We start from the raw sequence: 16,857 nt of genomic DNA, 5'->3' as shown, positions 1-16,857 counted from the left end.
AGTAAAAGGGCAACAGCTGCAGAAAGGAGAAGCTCGGGGAAAGGAGAAGTAGAGCGAGAATCCATAGAGAAGGGAACAGAATCGGCAGGGGGTTTAGGGGCAGAGTCAGCACAAAGGACAACCAGTTGAAGAAAGGAGAAGCACAGGACCAAGGAGGAGCAGAGGCAGTCAGCAGCAAGGGGCATTCTCAAACAAAGTGGGAGAGCAGAAGTGGAAGCAAAAGCAGTAAAAGGAACACCAGCTACCAAAACGAGAAGCACAAGATGAGGGGAAAGCCGAGGCAGTCAGCAGAGGAAGATGGACAAAGTGACAGCAGAGACAGCAAAAGGGCATTACTTTAATACCATATTCTCAGTATGGTAGGAGAAGCAGAAAGGAGAAGCTAATGGGTAAGGAGCAGGGCAGAATCAGCACAAAATACAACAACAGAATCAGCAAATAATGAAAAAGAAAACACAGCAGCAGTGGCACCAATCAGAGCAAGGAAAACAGGTGCAGAAAAAAAAAGCCAAAGAAGAAAACAGCAGAGGAAAAGGCAGAAGTGTAAGGGAAAGAAGCAGAAACAAGAGGAGGGGGAGGAAGAATAGGAGGGGGAGAAGGAAGAAGAGGAGGAGAAGGAAGAGCAAAGGCAGCAAAGGAAGGAGAATCAGCCAAAGCAAAACAGTTACTGGGAGTCATGCACAATCTGGAAAAGAACTTGAAAGAACACTCCAGGGATGATATGCAAATGTCCAGCAAACATACGAAAAGATGCCCAACATCAACACTGAAAAAATGCACATCACACTTACACTAAGATATCACCTCACTATTAAGATAGCTATTCTAAAAACAAGCAGTAAAAAGATCAGAAAATAAGTAATGTTGGCAAAGAAATGGAGGAATTGGAACATTTGTGCACTGTTGGTAGGATTTTAAAATGCCACACCCACCGTGGAAAACTGTATGACAGTTGCTCAAAGAATTCAAGAACTATCATAAGATCCTGCAATCCCACTTCTTGGCATATGTCCAAAAGAACTGAAAGGACTCTGAAGAAATATTTGCACATCCATGTTCACAGTGGCACTATTCACAAGAGCCAAGTGGTGTGAGTGACCCTACTAACAGCTACTGTGAGATGACAGAACTGTGTCGTTTCTCTTTGGCATATTCAAATTGCCAGCATCACTCCTCTTGTGCTTTGTAGCCTACTTAGTTTTATAAAAAATAATTTTATTGAGAAACAAATAGCAATGAGACAATTTCAAAACCGATTACTAGCACAGTTTCAATAATTAATACATTGCATACTGTTGTCTTAGTGGTTATTCATTGTACAAGATGCAGATGTGTTATCCTGTCCACAGACACTATTAGAACAAATCTCTCTATTCATTGAATTAAGAGAAAGTAGCTGTATATCTATCCTATTTTGAATATACAGATACAAAATGGTCCTTTATTTGTATCCCCTTTTTTTGTCTAGTTTGGTCAGAGAAGGGTATTCTGTCATTTAAATATTGAGGTGCATGAATTCAACAAAATATTCCAATATAGTCCAGTAGTCCATAATATACTATAGTTTTGAGTATGCTTTTGCCAAATTTCATGAGTTGTAAGCTTGATCCATTCATTCATATCATAATAGTACTTTTTTAGCATTTATCATTAATTTTAATTTATTTAAATCTATGAAACGTCCATCCATATTAAAATATTAATTAAACTTATTATAAAACCATTTTACAATTTAAATTTTATTTGAGAAATGTATTCACATCCATAATTTCTTAAAAGTCCTTTTTATGAGTGCATTCCATAAGAAATGCACAAAAATCATTACTCATGTTTTTGGGGGAGGGATTAATAAGCCTACTAATTCAAAATATATCCTTATTTTACTAATTTCTTAAACATTTACATGTTTAAACATGATTAGGGAATAGTGACCATCCTGTAAACAGTATTTTATTATTTAATTTATTTATTGTATTTTAGGGAAGGGTTTACAGTGTGTTCAGGGTCTCACTACTAGATTGGACTCATAGTGATTCTGTTTACAGCCTCCCAAGAGCTGGGATTACAGGCACATGCCACCACACCCAGTCTCAACTGCCATCTCAGCGTGCCCTGGGGCCAGTCCAGCACAACAGGTCCGGGGATTGAACCTCCGGCTCCTGCACCTGCTTGCAGAAGCTTTAATCTGCTGAGTTATTTGGCCCTCTGTAACAGTATTTTAAAGTGGGACCTTTTGGGAGGAATGGAGCTTGAAATCAATTAAAGATACCCAGGAAAATGGGAACTTTCACAAATATGTTCTATCAACAAACAAATCACATAAAAATTAAAGAACAACTGAGACAAATGAAACTGAGAATACAAAACACCAACACTTATGGAATGCAACAAAAACAATGCTTAGAGGGAGATTTATAGTAATAAATGACTATATTTTAAAAAGTAGAAAGAACTCAAATCAATGTCCTAATTGGTAACTTAAGAAACCATGAAAAGAATAGCAAATATAACCAAAACTAGCAGAGGGAAGAATATAATAAAATGCAGTGTCCAGATAACACCATGTACAATAGAAAACAACAGAACTAACAAAATCAAAACATGGATCTTAAGAAACAAAACTAAAAATGCTTACCTAAACTAAGAATAGAAAGAAAAATGCTAATGAACTAAAAAATGAAAGTAAATATATTTCTTTTAACCTTACATAAAAGGCTTATAAAATAATATTAAGAAGAAGTATATACTAAGTGTGATTTTTTTAAAAAAACAATGTATTTGGTGCAGGGTCTCACTATACAACTCAGACTCCTAGTGATCCTCCTGTTTCCAGCTTCCCCTGCATGGGATTACAGGCGTGCACCACCACGTTGGGATTTGGTGGCCGGCTCAGCATACCTGGGGTACAGGGGCAGCATGGCATGTATTATGTATTATGTATTATGTATTATGTATTATGTATTGCCAGGGATTGAATCCCAGTCCCTGCACTTGCCTAAGCAGGTGCTTAGTCTGCTGAGCCATCTTGCTGGCCCTAGGTGTGATAATTTAAGTAGAAAACTTCCTAAAAACACATGAACTACCAAAACTGAGTAACAAAAAGTATGATCAGTCCTATAACATGCACAGCTAAATCAATAATCAAACATCTCTCAACAAAGACTTAGCTGATATGAAGCCAAATAATAGTCTAAGAAAGAAAATGAAATGCAATATGCTTTATAAATATAGAAGCAAATTGTTTTTGTTTTTTTTTAAAAAACCTTCTTATCAAAAGGAATACATGTCATTATCAAACAGGATTTCAACCTAAGAAAATCAACATATTGAATAGAATGAAAAGAATTAAAAAATCATGTAGGCTTTTAACTAATACAAATTTGTTGCACAACCTTTCCTCATTTAAAAAAAAAAAAAAAAAAAACACTCAAGAAACCAAAATTTAAATGGAACTATTCAACACGATAAAGAGCATTTGTGAAAAATCCATAGCTGATATCTTATCCAATGATGAAAGGCTAAACACATTTTCTGTACAGTCAGAAGCAAGACTCCATGTCCACTTTCTCCACTTTGGTTGGATGAACTACTCATAACAATCAGGAAAGAAAAAGAAATAAAAGGCATTGAGATTGGCAAGGAAGCATTAAAACCGTGTATGTAGATGACATGATCCTATCTGCAGAAAAAACCCGAAGAAGTAGGGTATAAGATCAATACATAAAATTTAGTTTGTTTCTCTATTCCAGCAGTGTATTATCTGAAAAGGAATTTAAGAAACAATTCTACTTGCTACCAGTCCCAAAATGAAACACAATGACATAAATTTATCCCAAACAGAAAACTTACACTTGCAAAGTACATGTTACTGAAGGAGATTTAAAAAGTCTTATTAAAGGTTTCTTGAAAGCAAGTGATAATATTCAATTATTTATCCAATCTAGCATAACTACATTTGTTACTCTGAGCAACAGATTTGATAATAAAAATAAATAGAACAACCATTGTTAATTAGCTATTCTTGTTTTGAAAATCTGTAACATAGGTATTGTACGTTACCCTGTTTCTGCCATTTGTTTTTGCTTTTGTTTTTACTCTTCAAAATAAAATAAAATAAAATATTGAAAAAGTCTTAATTTAATGGAAGGAAATCTCATGTTCATGGATTAGAATATTTAACACCATTAAGGTGAGAATAGTACTAAAAATGATATATAAAGTCAATGTAATCCTTATCAAAATTCCAAGAACCATTTGGCAGCAATAGAAAAGCAAATTAATATGGAGCTATAGGGGTTCAAATAGCCACAAGTACCTTAAAAAAGAAAAATCTGGAGTATTCAAATACCAATTTCAAAACTTACTACTGTACAGAGCTATACTAATCAAAAGCATGTGGTATTGGTACATACAAGGATAGATCAATATAATGAAATTGAGAGCTTAAAAGTAAGTCCATTTATTTATAGCCAATTAATTTTTCATAATGGTGCCAAAACCATTTGCTGGGTACAAAACAATGATCTCTTCAACAAAGGGTACTAAATCAACTAGATGTCTATGTGCAAAAGAAAGAAGTCAGGTACCTAACAATATTCATAAAATTAACTCAAGTAATCTAAATGTAAGAACAACTCCCTGCAATGAATGTGTTCATGTTCACAAAGATGTACTAATTTAAAAAGAGTGAAATGAAACATATGTATAAAAAGGCAAAACCAATCAAACTCTTTGAAGAAAACATAAGAGTAAATCTTCAGCTCTGGATTTGGCAATATATTCTTGAATATGCACTAAAAACATGAGCAACAATAACAAAAAAGGAAATTACCAGTTGGACTCTATCAAAGTTAAAAACTTTTGTGTACCAGAGGGTATTATCAAGAAAGTGAAAAGACAACCTGCAGAATGAGAGAATTTGCAAATCATAATTATGGGTCTAGCACCCAGAATTTAAAAAGAATTCTTACAACTCAACAAAAAGGCAAGATAGTTGTTTTAAAAAAAAGTTTGAAGATAATTCTCCAAAGAAAATATGCAAATGAACAACAAGGACATAAAAAAGCATTCAACATTAGGAAAATGCAAATCAAATCTTTGTGAGATACTACTTCACATACAATTAGAAGGTAATATAAATTAAACCGTTGACAAGATGTGGAGAAATTATAACCCTTACACTGTTGATGGAAATGTGAAATACTGCAGACACTGTAAAGAAAATTTGGTAGTTTCTCAGAAAGTTAAACAAAATTAGCACATGATCCAACTCTTTCTATTCTATATATACTCCAAAGAATTGAAAACAGGTGTTCAAACAGAAATTTGTGCACAAATTTTATTTATTTATTTATTTAGCAGAACCAGGGATTGAACTCAGGCCCTTGCACTTGCCAGGGAAACGCTTATTCTACTGAGCCATCTCTCTGGCCCCAGTGCACAAATTTTAAAAGCAACACTACTTCCAATAGCCAAATGTAAAAACAACCTAAATTCCATCAACTGATAAATAGACAAAATGTGGCATATCTATGCAATAAATTATAATTCAAAAGGAATGAAGTAGGATACCTGCTGCAAAATTCCTGAAACTTGAAAACATTATGCTAAGTGAAAGAGGTCAGAAAAGGCCAAACATTATTATACCATTTCAATAAAATATGCAGAAAAGGCAAATTCACAGACTAAAAGCAGATTAATGGGGGCGGAGCTGGCTGGCATGTGGTGCTGGGGGATTGAACCGCGGTCCCTGTGTTTTGCTTAGCTTAGTTTGTTCTAAGTAGGTGCTTTAGACCACTGAGCCATCTCACCAGCCCAAAATTACATAAGATTTTATTTCAGATCTTTGGACAGAGTTCATTATGGAAATTCTGCAGTTTCCAGAGGACCTGCAGAACCAGAAAAAGGCATTTAACCTGTCCTTTAACACCAAGATGCTGTGAGAAATATCATTTCTGAGATGCTTCACTGTTTACACAATGAGCTCTTCTGACCATGGAACTTTCACTGATGGTCACACTTCACCTGTTGTTTCTATACTCATTAGAATTGAACTGATATACAAGCAGGTGTCAAAAATGAGAATTTATAAAATGCAATCTTTCACTTTTTAAAATTTTTTTATTTTTTCTGTATTTTAGGGAAGAGTCTATAGGGTGTTCAGGGTCTCAGTACTAGATTGGACTCATAGTGATCCGCCTGTTTACAGCCTCCCAAGAGCTGGGATTACAGGTGCGCACCACCACGCTCAGTCTCAACTGCCGTCTCAGCGCACCCTGGGGACAGGGCCGGCATGGCAGGCCCGCGGATGGAACCCCAGCTCCTGTGCCTGCTTGCAGGCGCTTTAATGCACTGAGCCATTTGGCCGGTGCCTCCCATTTTAAAGAGTAGAGAATCAGCACCGAGTATCCTAGCTAGAAGCACAGAGAAGTTTTCCACCCCATCTGCAGGGAACAGATTCTGACATAAAATGGAATGAAGGCAAGTACAGAAACTGCTAGGAATGGAGAAAATATTTGGCAGTTCTATGCATTTGAGGAAGATGTGGAAGAAGAGTCTCAAATCTCATGGAAAACACAGTCACTAGTTCTTTCCCCAGGGATCTTCAGCACTGAATAAAAAAATTCAAATCTAAACAACAGGAATGATCACTTCTTTTATTTCAGTGCTTTTACTTTCCAAACAAGTATATTAGGTAAGAAGTAATGTATATATTCTCCAATTCCAACACATTGTTTTGTGACACAGATATGCCTTTACTTTCTCCACTGTTAGTGTTGCTAGAGATGATCAGAATTCTCCAGTGTGTGCACCCATACATAGGCATGGGTACTTAAAGGTATAAATGAACAAGTACTTGAATACTACTACATGCTAGATTTCTGTTCCAAGAATACAGCATATAGGATTAAAAATGCTTTTCATGCTTCTGAAGAAATTACAGTCTAATGAGAAAGACAGACTTTAAAGAAACTTGTATAATTATGCTAGCAATGAAAAATAGGTAAAATACTATGAAAATATGTTGGAAATGATTCCAGACAGGCACTTGGCCACTGAGCTATATCCCTGGCCCATGGAAATGATTCCATAAGAACTAAGCGATAAGAAAAGTAGCTAAGACAGTCCCTAAGGACAAGATGGAGATGGGCATCTTATGCCACTTGATGAGATTTGGTTAAGAAGAACAGAGCTCCTTTTCCGTGACAGTCCTGCTAAAAATTATTGGCCAGATTCTAAGGTGAGAAATATGAGGCAAAGTCAAACCGAAGAACATTCTAGAAAAATAATTAGCTTCTAATCTTAAAACAAGGAAGTCATGAAAGTCACAGGAATCAAGAATTGTTCCAGATTAAAGAAGACTGAAGAAACATGAAAGCATCATTTTGAATTAGTTCTATTTCTGTTAAAGATGTCAATGAGATTGTTAATGGAACTTCAATAGGGTGTTTGGGTAAAGTTTTGGAATATGAGTGTTTTCTTCTTTCAGTCAAAAAAGAGAAATAGTTTGGAGTTTTTCTGTAAATTTTGCCAACTTTCCTGTACATCTGAGATTATTTCAAAACAGGTAAAAGGTATAAATTTTAAAAATGAAATCTAAACTTTAATTTTTAAAAAACCTTAATATTAAATATGTACAAAAATATTCATTTTCTTCTGGTAACGAAATACAAATAAAAGCAGCCCAAAGCTACCCCTAATTAGGGTTATTACTACTACTGCCTTATCTGTATATTGTTTTGATATTATAACTAGAAGGGATTTGCTCTTTGTTTCTTAAATGCTATTATATCCTGGCACAAAAAAAAAATTAAATATTACTACATAAAGTGACATGTAACCTCTTTAAAACTCTATAGAGAAAATTTCATTATTTTTCTCCATTTCACAGAAGCAACTCAGGCACATGTACTTACAGAGTCAGCATGGGGGTGAAGTGTGACATGGACCCAAGCTGTCTGGCTCCCACTCTTTCAGTCTCTATGTTGGCATACTCATTCAGAGTTGGGGAACGGAAAACAGGCACAGTTCTTTTGAGGAGCAAAGAGATCTTGCCAAACTTCTAGTCACCAAATCCTCAGAAACACTAAAAAACTGTTAAGAATATATCCTAAGGAAAGCTACAGCAGAGGACAGCTACATGCATAAAAATGTCCATTACAATGGGTAGTTTTATTTTATTTTTTAAAGAGAATAGAAAATAGTAAAATATTAGAGGAGCCAGGAAGATGGCTCAGTAGAGTAAGTGCTTTCCTGGTAAGCACAAGGGCCTGAGTTCAATCCCTGGTTCCGCAAAAAAAAAAAAAAAAAAAAAAAAAGTTTCTTTTGGAGCCAGGGAGATGGCTCAGTAGAATAAGTGCTTTCCAGGCAAGCGCAAGGGCATGAGTTCAGTCCCCAGTTCCACAAAAAAAAAAAAAAAAAAAAAAAAAAAAAAAAAATTAGAAATGACACAGAATTTCACTAAACAAAATGACAGCAATTCAACAATGGTTGTTATACTGCATGTTGTTGCCTTCAAATTAATTGTTCAGATTACCAGATATAATCATGCAAAATTGGTCAAAAAATTATAAAAAATTAAAAAGGACAGAGAGAAAAAATTAAGCATTAACTTCTTTCAATAGATCAACAGCAATCAGCAGTACAATTATCCAAGCTACCCTGTGTATGTACATATCTATTTCCTTTTCCCTTTTCTTCTCTCTTTTCTCCTCTCCCTCATCCCAGTTGTTCCTTCCTTTTGAATAGTTTCTTTAAATGACAAATAATTTTGACTGAATATCCTACAGGCATGTAAAATGACAATGATGGGCATGTATGGGAAACAATATGAAGTTTAAAATGCAAAGTAAATACGTTTATGCATTAACTATAATGTAGAAAATGCACGTAAAAAAAGAATAACATCTAAAATGATAATATTCATCAAGAGTCATGTGATATCAATGACTTTGTTCCTTCCAAATATTTTAATGATATTTGCAACAAAAATAAAACTCTAACAAAGAACAAATATACAGAAAGTGAAGCAATAGGGTTCTCTGTGTACGCTGTCTAAGCCTCCTTGTAGAGGTGGGTGGTGATCGTGTACACTTACAATAAAGCCATTATTTTTTTTAAAAATAAGGTTAGATAATAAAGATTTTATAAACAAATATAACCAATACATACATTCAAAAGGATGGGAATATCTATAGTAGCTATCTTTAGGTGGTGATATAATGGAATTATTTTTCTTCTTTATATCAGTCTTGAACTTGGAGTTAAATACATATACTCCTTTCTAATAATATTTTTAAAGTTGTATAGGTAAAGTTGTATTACTAAGTTCAGTTATTCCAAAATTATATACAGTCTTGATAACTATGTAATTTTACCACAAAGTAGACAACTTTTTTACATCATGTACTTTAGACTTGGAATTCAGTAGTTTTGTTTCTTCAACTAATCACCTTCTCCTCAAATGTATTTCATGCAAAGAGTATGAAATACATCCAAATATACCTACTGATAATTTATGCATAAGCTCAAAATTTACACACACAGGTTACTAACCAATGAATTCATATTAAGAAGGAAATACCATTCATGATGACTGTGTTACATGGATTTAAATATACTTTTCTCAGTTAACAATTCCTACTGTAATCCTTAAAGTCCAGTTATGAACTACAAGCTCTGAAAGTGTTAGTCACATTCCCCAGAAATAGAACAATAACAAAAATAATCCTATTGTGTAGAGATGCCTAATGTCAGCATTAGAAATCAATTATTACATTTATTAAGTACTTTAAATATGTTTTAAATGTTCCACAAAAGAAGTAAATAAAATTTTGGTGAAACCTGAACATAATACAAGCTGGAGAAAACATAAAAATCAGAAATCAGGAAAAAAGAATAGAAGAGTAAAGTACAAGGAAAAATGGTAAGAAACAAAAATTTAGAGGGCTGTAGAGGCAAAAGGAACCCATGGTAGCAGGAACTACATTGTGAGCAAAGGTTTCAAGCCTACGATAGTCAAAAGCTGTGCACAGGTGTAGAAAGCAATGATGACAAGAGTTAGGGAATAGTACACCTAGCAGCAGCAGTCCAGAGCTAAAAGGGGGGAAAAAAAAATAGATCTATCCAAAGTCATGAACTGAATTCTTGTAAAACTAAAGGAATTTCATCTACCTGGTATGGTTTTGCAGTGCTGGCTACATAAAGTAGTAGAGGGCCATGAGCCTCTTACTCATTCTGTCACTTAAGTATAAAAGTGATATCTGCAGTGAGAAATGACCTAATAATACTTAGAGCAGATCAACTGCATAGTGAGATGCTCACTGTCTTAAATCTGATTGGTTATAATGGAAATCACAGTGTCCAATTTCATCCTAGCATAAGAGTAGTCCAAACAAAACCCAATACATTTTCCTCTCTCTCACGAGTTATTAAAGTTAAAAGTTATTAAAGTTAAAAATAGCACACAGAGGCAATGAAACCATACCACCCCTGAAATCTTCTGTTTTAGGCCTATAGCAGCATGGTTTTTATTCTCTAAAACAATTTCTTCCTCAAAAGAGTTCAACAAAGTTGTCATCCTTCCTACCCGCAGTCCCAACGGGCTCTGGTGAGTGACATTCAGACACTTAAACTCAAAAGCTGCTTCAGAAGAGAGTTATTAAAATTCAAATGAGCCAGGCATATTGAAGAAGAAAACACTCGTTTGCATGCACACCTCCGCTTTTGACCACCCGTTTAGTCCCATAGAGCAGGGTCTGGTTTTGTTTCTGTAAATGGGCTTTAGAGGCAGAGGTCAGCCTCCCACGGCCCTCACCCTCCGGCTCGTCATCAGTAGTGTGTAAGACTGAATAGGGTTTCCTCCGAGTCTAGGCAGCAAACCTGACTGGAAGGCAGCCCTCTCCCACAGCCTGAAGATATCAAAAATCTAAACGGTAATATGACATTTTCAAATACTTGATTTATCTGCTTTAAAATAGCTTCAGCAAGACTGCACATCATGGCACCACTTTCAGTTCACCTGATTTTCAGGCTTAAAGCGAAACAGTTCCTACTATACCATGACTGCATAGTTGTAAAAATACTACGTTTAACTGAGAACTCTCCAGAAAAACGTTCATTTGTGCCAAGAAATAGGAACTTTGGGAGCCAAAATAACATTTTATTTACAAGAAAAGCATCTTTCATTTGACCTAACAGTTTTGATTTTATTTCTCATGTAAATACCTCACATTACCAAAACTTTACACGTTAGCAATGCATAACCTAATAAAATATATAGCAAAAATGTAAAGCACTGGTAGAGCCTCGGAAATTTTAGATGCTCATTTAGCTAAGAGTTCAGTTTCTTACTAATGAAGACATCTCTCTTATACCTATTTTAAGTAGACTTAATTCATGACAATGTAGTCAATAAAATAATTTGCACATTACATATAACATATTTATGCATTCTGTACAATGACATCATCACAAATCACTTTAGCTGAGGATGACTAGAAGCCAATAATGCTAACTCACAATCCTAGCATAAGAGTATAGATCCTAGAACGCCTACAACTAAAGGAAAGCACCGTTAGGCTATGAACACAGTTTATCATCTGGAAGCTCCAGACATTTCTTTATCCAATGGGACATCAGACAATGTGATCTTTATTTCCTTTCAAATGGGAAGATCTTATTCTTCCATTGGCTTCTTTAATCAAACTATTTCCTCTAGATTTCTTTCATTCTATAATTTTAATTCATTTTACAACTCTTTTTCTTTCAAAAATATTGTGTCTAGCTATCACACAGGCAGTGATTTTGGCCAGCCATGAAAGAAATGAAATTAACAAACATCAATGAAAGAGAATTACATTTATGAAGCTAGTATTTAAGTCATGATACATTCAGTTTTAATATTTTTTTGCAAAGCTCCAAAAGGCACAATAGGGCCAGCCAAATAGCTAAGCAGACTTACTATTATTTTCTTCTTTCCTGTATTTTAGGGAAGGGTCTACAGGGTATTCAGGGTCTCATTACTAGATCAGACTCATAGTGATTCTCCTGTTTACAGCCTCCCAAGTGCTGGGATTACAGGCGTGTGCCACCACACCCAGTCTCAATCACCATCTCAGCGCGCCCCAAGGGTGGAGCCAGCAGGGCAGGCCCAGGGATCCAACCACTGGTCCCTGTGTCTGCTTGTAGGCATTTTAATCCACTGAGCTATTTGGCTGGCCATCAAACTCAGCAGATTAAAGTGCCTGCATAAGCAGACACAGTGGCCTAGAGCACGCTAAGACAGTGATTGAGATTGGGCATGATGGCCCGCACCTGTAATCTCAGCTCTTGGGAAGCTGAACACAGGTGGATCACTATGTGTCCTATCTATGTGGTGAAACCCTGAGACCCTGTAGAACCTGTAGACACTTACTTAAAAAAAAAAAAAAAGCACATATATCATTAAAGAGCAAGTCTTCATATAGCTCAGCAGCATAAGCAAGGTCCAAGTTCGATCCCTGGTACCGCAAAAGAAAAGAAAAAAGAACAGCGCAGCTCCTCAATAATTCACACAGTATTATTCTGGCTCCAGTTCAAACAGAACATATGTAATCTACATCTTTAAATTGCTTATGTTCTAGTATGGGTGGTAACAACAAAGAATCACACAGAGACAAATATGTAATATGTACAAAGAAAAACCAAACAAAAATAGCAAGTTCAGACAAGAATCATACATGGCACAGAGGTACAATTTCAAGACAGTACTGTGTTGAAACTGAACCCAGGAGTGTTTTCTCTGCTTAGGGCACACTGTCACTTGAAATTGACAGAAAAACTAATATGTATTTTATATTTCTAAATGGCAAAATGGAAGATTAAGGCGTCCATAGAACCACCTGAATCACAGACTGTAATTTGGAATTAATTTAGATGCCACAGAATGTGTCTGACTATGCAGCAATTACTGTACTTAGCCTCCTGACTTACTCCATTAGAAGGCTGGGTTAGCAGAGGGAAATATACCTTGATATTTGTATTGTTTAATTCTATAGAAACACAATTAGGGCACAAACTTACTTAACATGCAGTAGAAATGATAAAATCCAAAACAGGTGCTCACTTGCCTTTTTTTCCTCCTGCAATGAAGAAGCCAATGGCGGCTCTAATAAAACTGTTCTCAGGCAAATAGCTATAGTCAGTAGGAACTGTGGAGAGAGAAAATGATCAAATTAACCAGAGAACTTGGCAGGACTAACGAAGGAAGATAATGATATCATGCTGTCATATCAACACAGAGACAAAGCGGAGATGAGATGTTTATGCCATTAATCTCAGCACAATACTCTGTGGCTACAACTAATTCTATTAGATTAGATGACTGGTCTTGAAGTGATCACTTAAGCTACACAGCAAACTTACAATGGTGGTAAAATGAGTAGAGCCTGAAAAAGAAATCACAGAGAATGAATACATAACTACACTGATTTATTTAAAAAATTCTTTCCACACTGTCACATCGGGGATTCCCAACATAGTGACCTCCTCAGGGTCGTCAAGGACTCTGCTGTGCTTGAAGGCTCAGACCACGGTTCAGAGCACCCTTCAAGACAAGCTAAGTGAGATGTATAAACCACAGAAATTCCACCATCAGTATTAACAGCACCAATCTCACACCTAAGGCAGAGGCCACTAAGTAGCCAACATGTAGTTGCTGACCTTTAATGGTGAGGTAATGCTATTTAATAGTAGTTGAACCCTGAGAGTCTCCTAAATTCTTTTCCTCCCAGTTTCTTGTAATTGTTTCATGAGATGGCTATTACTGCAATAAATGTCTTCATTGGAAAATTCCATCAGGAACAGGCAGCTGTACTTTTCCAGATACACGGCCACTTTTTGAGAAGAACTCCACCGCAGGAGGACTGGCGACTACCTGATCTGAGTCTGTAGGCAAGACTAAACTCCTACTGTATGGCAACTTTAAAAAACACATATACAAAAGCAAACATCTGACAGAAATAAGCTAATTTACCAGGATACTGTGAGTGTCCTCACCTTCAAAACTAGCATTATTAAGGCTTTTCAATACAATTATTTTTTCTTTTTCAAATTTTAATATGACAATTTCCAGCTCTCTAAATTTGATTATGCTGAAAGGCTATGGACCACAGCCCTATTTCCATAGCTACAGGGTACTGAAGTGAGGAAAACACTAAGCACATGGCTCATACCATGCTACTGTGGTTAGTGGACTGCCTATTGGTCGGGTAAGGGAAATGACATTGCAATGAGGAGTCTTCAGCCCTGATCTTTCCGGCCTGGGCCCAAGACAGCCATCAGTCAAACTCTATTAAGAGGAAGGAGGAAACATATTAACTCCTTGTAAAGGGGATAACTTTTACAAGAAAAATCCCAGCCCCAAGTACAAACATAAATTAAGCAAGTACAGATCCCAAACATTTTTTTTTTTGCTTTTATCAAAAAGCTACAAACAGAAAAAGCTCTGCTATAGTAAGACTAATGGGGCTGGGGAGAAAGCTCAGCAGCATAAGCAACTGCCTGGGAAACACAAGGTCCTCAGTTTGATCCCCAGTATCAAAAAAAAAAAAAAAAAAAAAAAAAAAAAGAAAAGAAATAAGACTAATGATTTCAATTCCATGGCTAAACAAGTGTGCGTCTTTGTACTGGCTCCATTATTTTTAATATAGCCAGCACCAGAAAAATTCTAGCTATATCTAAAGAGATCTAATGAAGCACAATACCATTACGAGTTTGCTCTACTCTTCAAGAACCTAGTTTCTCACATGTAGGTTTGTCACTATACTAACTCTTTATATCATATAATCCTCCTAAGTAAGCCTCAGATACTTCATTTGTAAAATACGAGTTAGACTGTCTACACCAGTGGTGTGAACCTATTGCATGTGTGCTGCAGCAGGCTGCTTGTATCACCGAAAGCTCTAAAGGTTCGCCATTGTTGGTCTGGGCTATCCTCTAAGAGAGCCACAGAGGACGAGTGAGTCACACAGAGGGTCTAGAGGTCAAAAAATCTAAATTCAAATCACATGTCCACCATCTCCTGCCACGTGGCCCTAAATCAGGAAGCTTCTGCCCACATTCCATTTCACTCTGAAATAGAATAGGGAAAACACACACTTAGGGTTGTCGTGGCGATTAATGCTCTAACAAAGTACGGAACCATTATTCCTTAGCTACAGGATTTTAAGACTTTAATCTTACCAGATGTTCTGCTTTGCTTTGAGGACAGAGTAGATAGATGAAGATGTCCTAGAAGCCAGACTGCATTTGTCTGAAGACCAATTACCCCAGAGATACTGATGACCTGAAAACAAATATTTAATAATTCAACAATGGGCAAAATTCAAGCTCCATTTAATAACAGATAATGTGCAGTCACTGATCTTTAATGAGGTAGTGACTTGGCTGACAAGACAGGATATGTGTCACACAGACTAGACCGTCTTAGAGGATAGCCCAGACCTTGGTTCTACAGGTGCTCAGTTAAGTGTTTGCTAAATGAATGAGAACCAATCATCAATGAGGGTAGAAAATACCAGTGCTGGTGATTTTATCAGGTTTCATTGAGTCAGACTAGTCTCAAAGGATTTTTCCAAAAGACGATAAAAGAAAATTAAAAGGAGGAGGAGGAGGAGAGGGAGGGAGGGAGGGAGGGAGGGAGGGAGGGAGAGAGAGAGAGAGAGAGAGAGAGAAAGTAAGAAAGAAAGAAAGAAGAAAACAAAACAAAACAAAACAAAACAAAACAAAAGCCAAGCCAGGAAGCCAGCCAGTCAGCCAGGTTACTTAAGGCTAAAGTACCTCTAAAAACTAAGAGATTTTGTTCTCCTTTTTAAATAATTTTCTATTACTGTTTTATCATTCAGAAGCATTTTAAAATAATAGTTTTCATTTACAGATCCCTCCCCAGGTATAGAAACTTAAGCTTCAATAAAATTCTTTTCTAAGCATATTTATATTTATACATGAAAAAAAGTTTGTTCAGAAATTTATGTTTGCTTTTACAGTATGAATTACTAAAACTCCTTTATGTGGTGGGCATTTTAGTAGCCATATTTTATAAGGAAAAAAGATATAAATGAAAAGATATAAAGTTCTATATTGAGTAAGAATGTCAATCATGCAAACAAAGTAAAAACACTTGAAAACAAAATACAACCAAAGATTAGCAACAATTGCTTAAAGTGTGGAGGACCACCCAATATATTTTAATTTGTTTTCATTTTGCTCTTTCAAGTTTCATGCAATGATATAATTTTGTAAAATAAAAATCTTTAAAGATAGAAACATTTTAAGCATTTAGTATGTTTATTCTTTTTTCACAGATAACTTGGACAATGCTTCTATCAATAATATCTGAATCAGTGCCTCCACCATTCTTCCTAGATATCTCATTACTCTGATCCCCTTCCAATGTTCCTTGTCCTGAGAGTCAAATGTTCCTTGTAGGTCAGGTTTTAATTTTTAATGGAAACCAGTATCAACTTCACTAAAAAAAAATGCTACCTTCTTTTCCTCCAGATGTACTACATGTTTGTCAATGAATACAAGTTCACACACCACTTTCAGCACCAATAGCCAAAGTAAAATATTTTACTTGCACACTTCCCAAATAAAATATTTTGGGTTAAGTATAGGAAAAAAGACGATTAACAAGAATATTTGGGGGCCAGCGAGATAGCGCAGTAAACGAAAGCGCCTGCTTAGGCAAGCCCAGGCCGGCATAGCGACTGCGGTGCAATCCCTGGCATACATGCAGGGCCAGCCCCGCCCCTAGGCCTACTGAGCGAGCCAGTCTGGACATGGTGGCACACACCTGCAATCCCTGCACTGGGGAGG

The 16,857-nt window shown here is 36.1% G+C and overlaps 1 protein-coding gene across 6 annotated transcripts in view; it reads right to left on the bottom strand.

The window, feature by feature from the left end:
- Positions 1-16,857, bottom strand: part of Focad (focadhesin) — a 379,256-nt gene that overhangs the window by 21,220 nt on the left and 341,179 nt on the right. For all 6 annotated transcript variants that reach the window (XM_004631729.2, XM_023715838.1, XM_023715836.1 and 3 more), the window contains 2 exons: positions 15,223-15,325; positions 13,110-13,190 (listed from right to left, as the gene is read on the bottom strand). In XM_004631729.2, the coding sequence (XP_004631786.1) occupies positions 13,110-13,190; positions 15,223-15,325 (184 nt within the window). The remainder of the gene's footprint in view (positions 1-13,109; positions 13,191-15,222; positions 15,326-16,857) is intronic.

Source organism: Octodon degus, unplaced genomic scaffold, assembly GCF_000260255.1.
Source record: "Octodon degus isolate 3935 unplaced genomic scaffold, OctDeg1.0 scaffold00044, whole genome shotgun sequence".
Taxonomy (NCBI): Eukaryota; Metazoa; Chordata; class Mammalia; order Rodentia; family Octodontidae; genus Octodon; species Octodon degus.
This window is presented reverse-complemented; position numbering and strand designations above follow the sequence as displayed.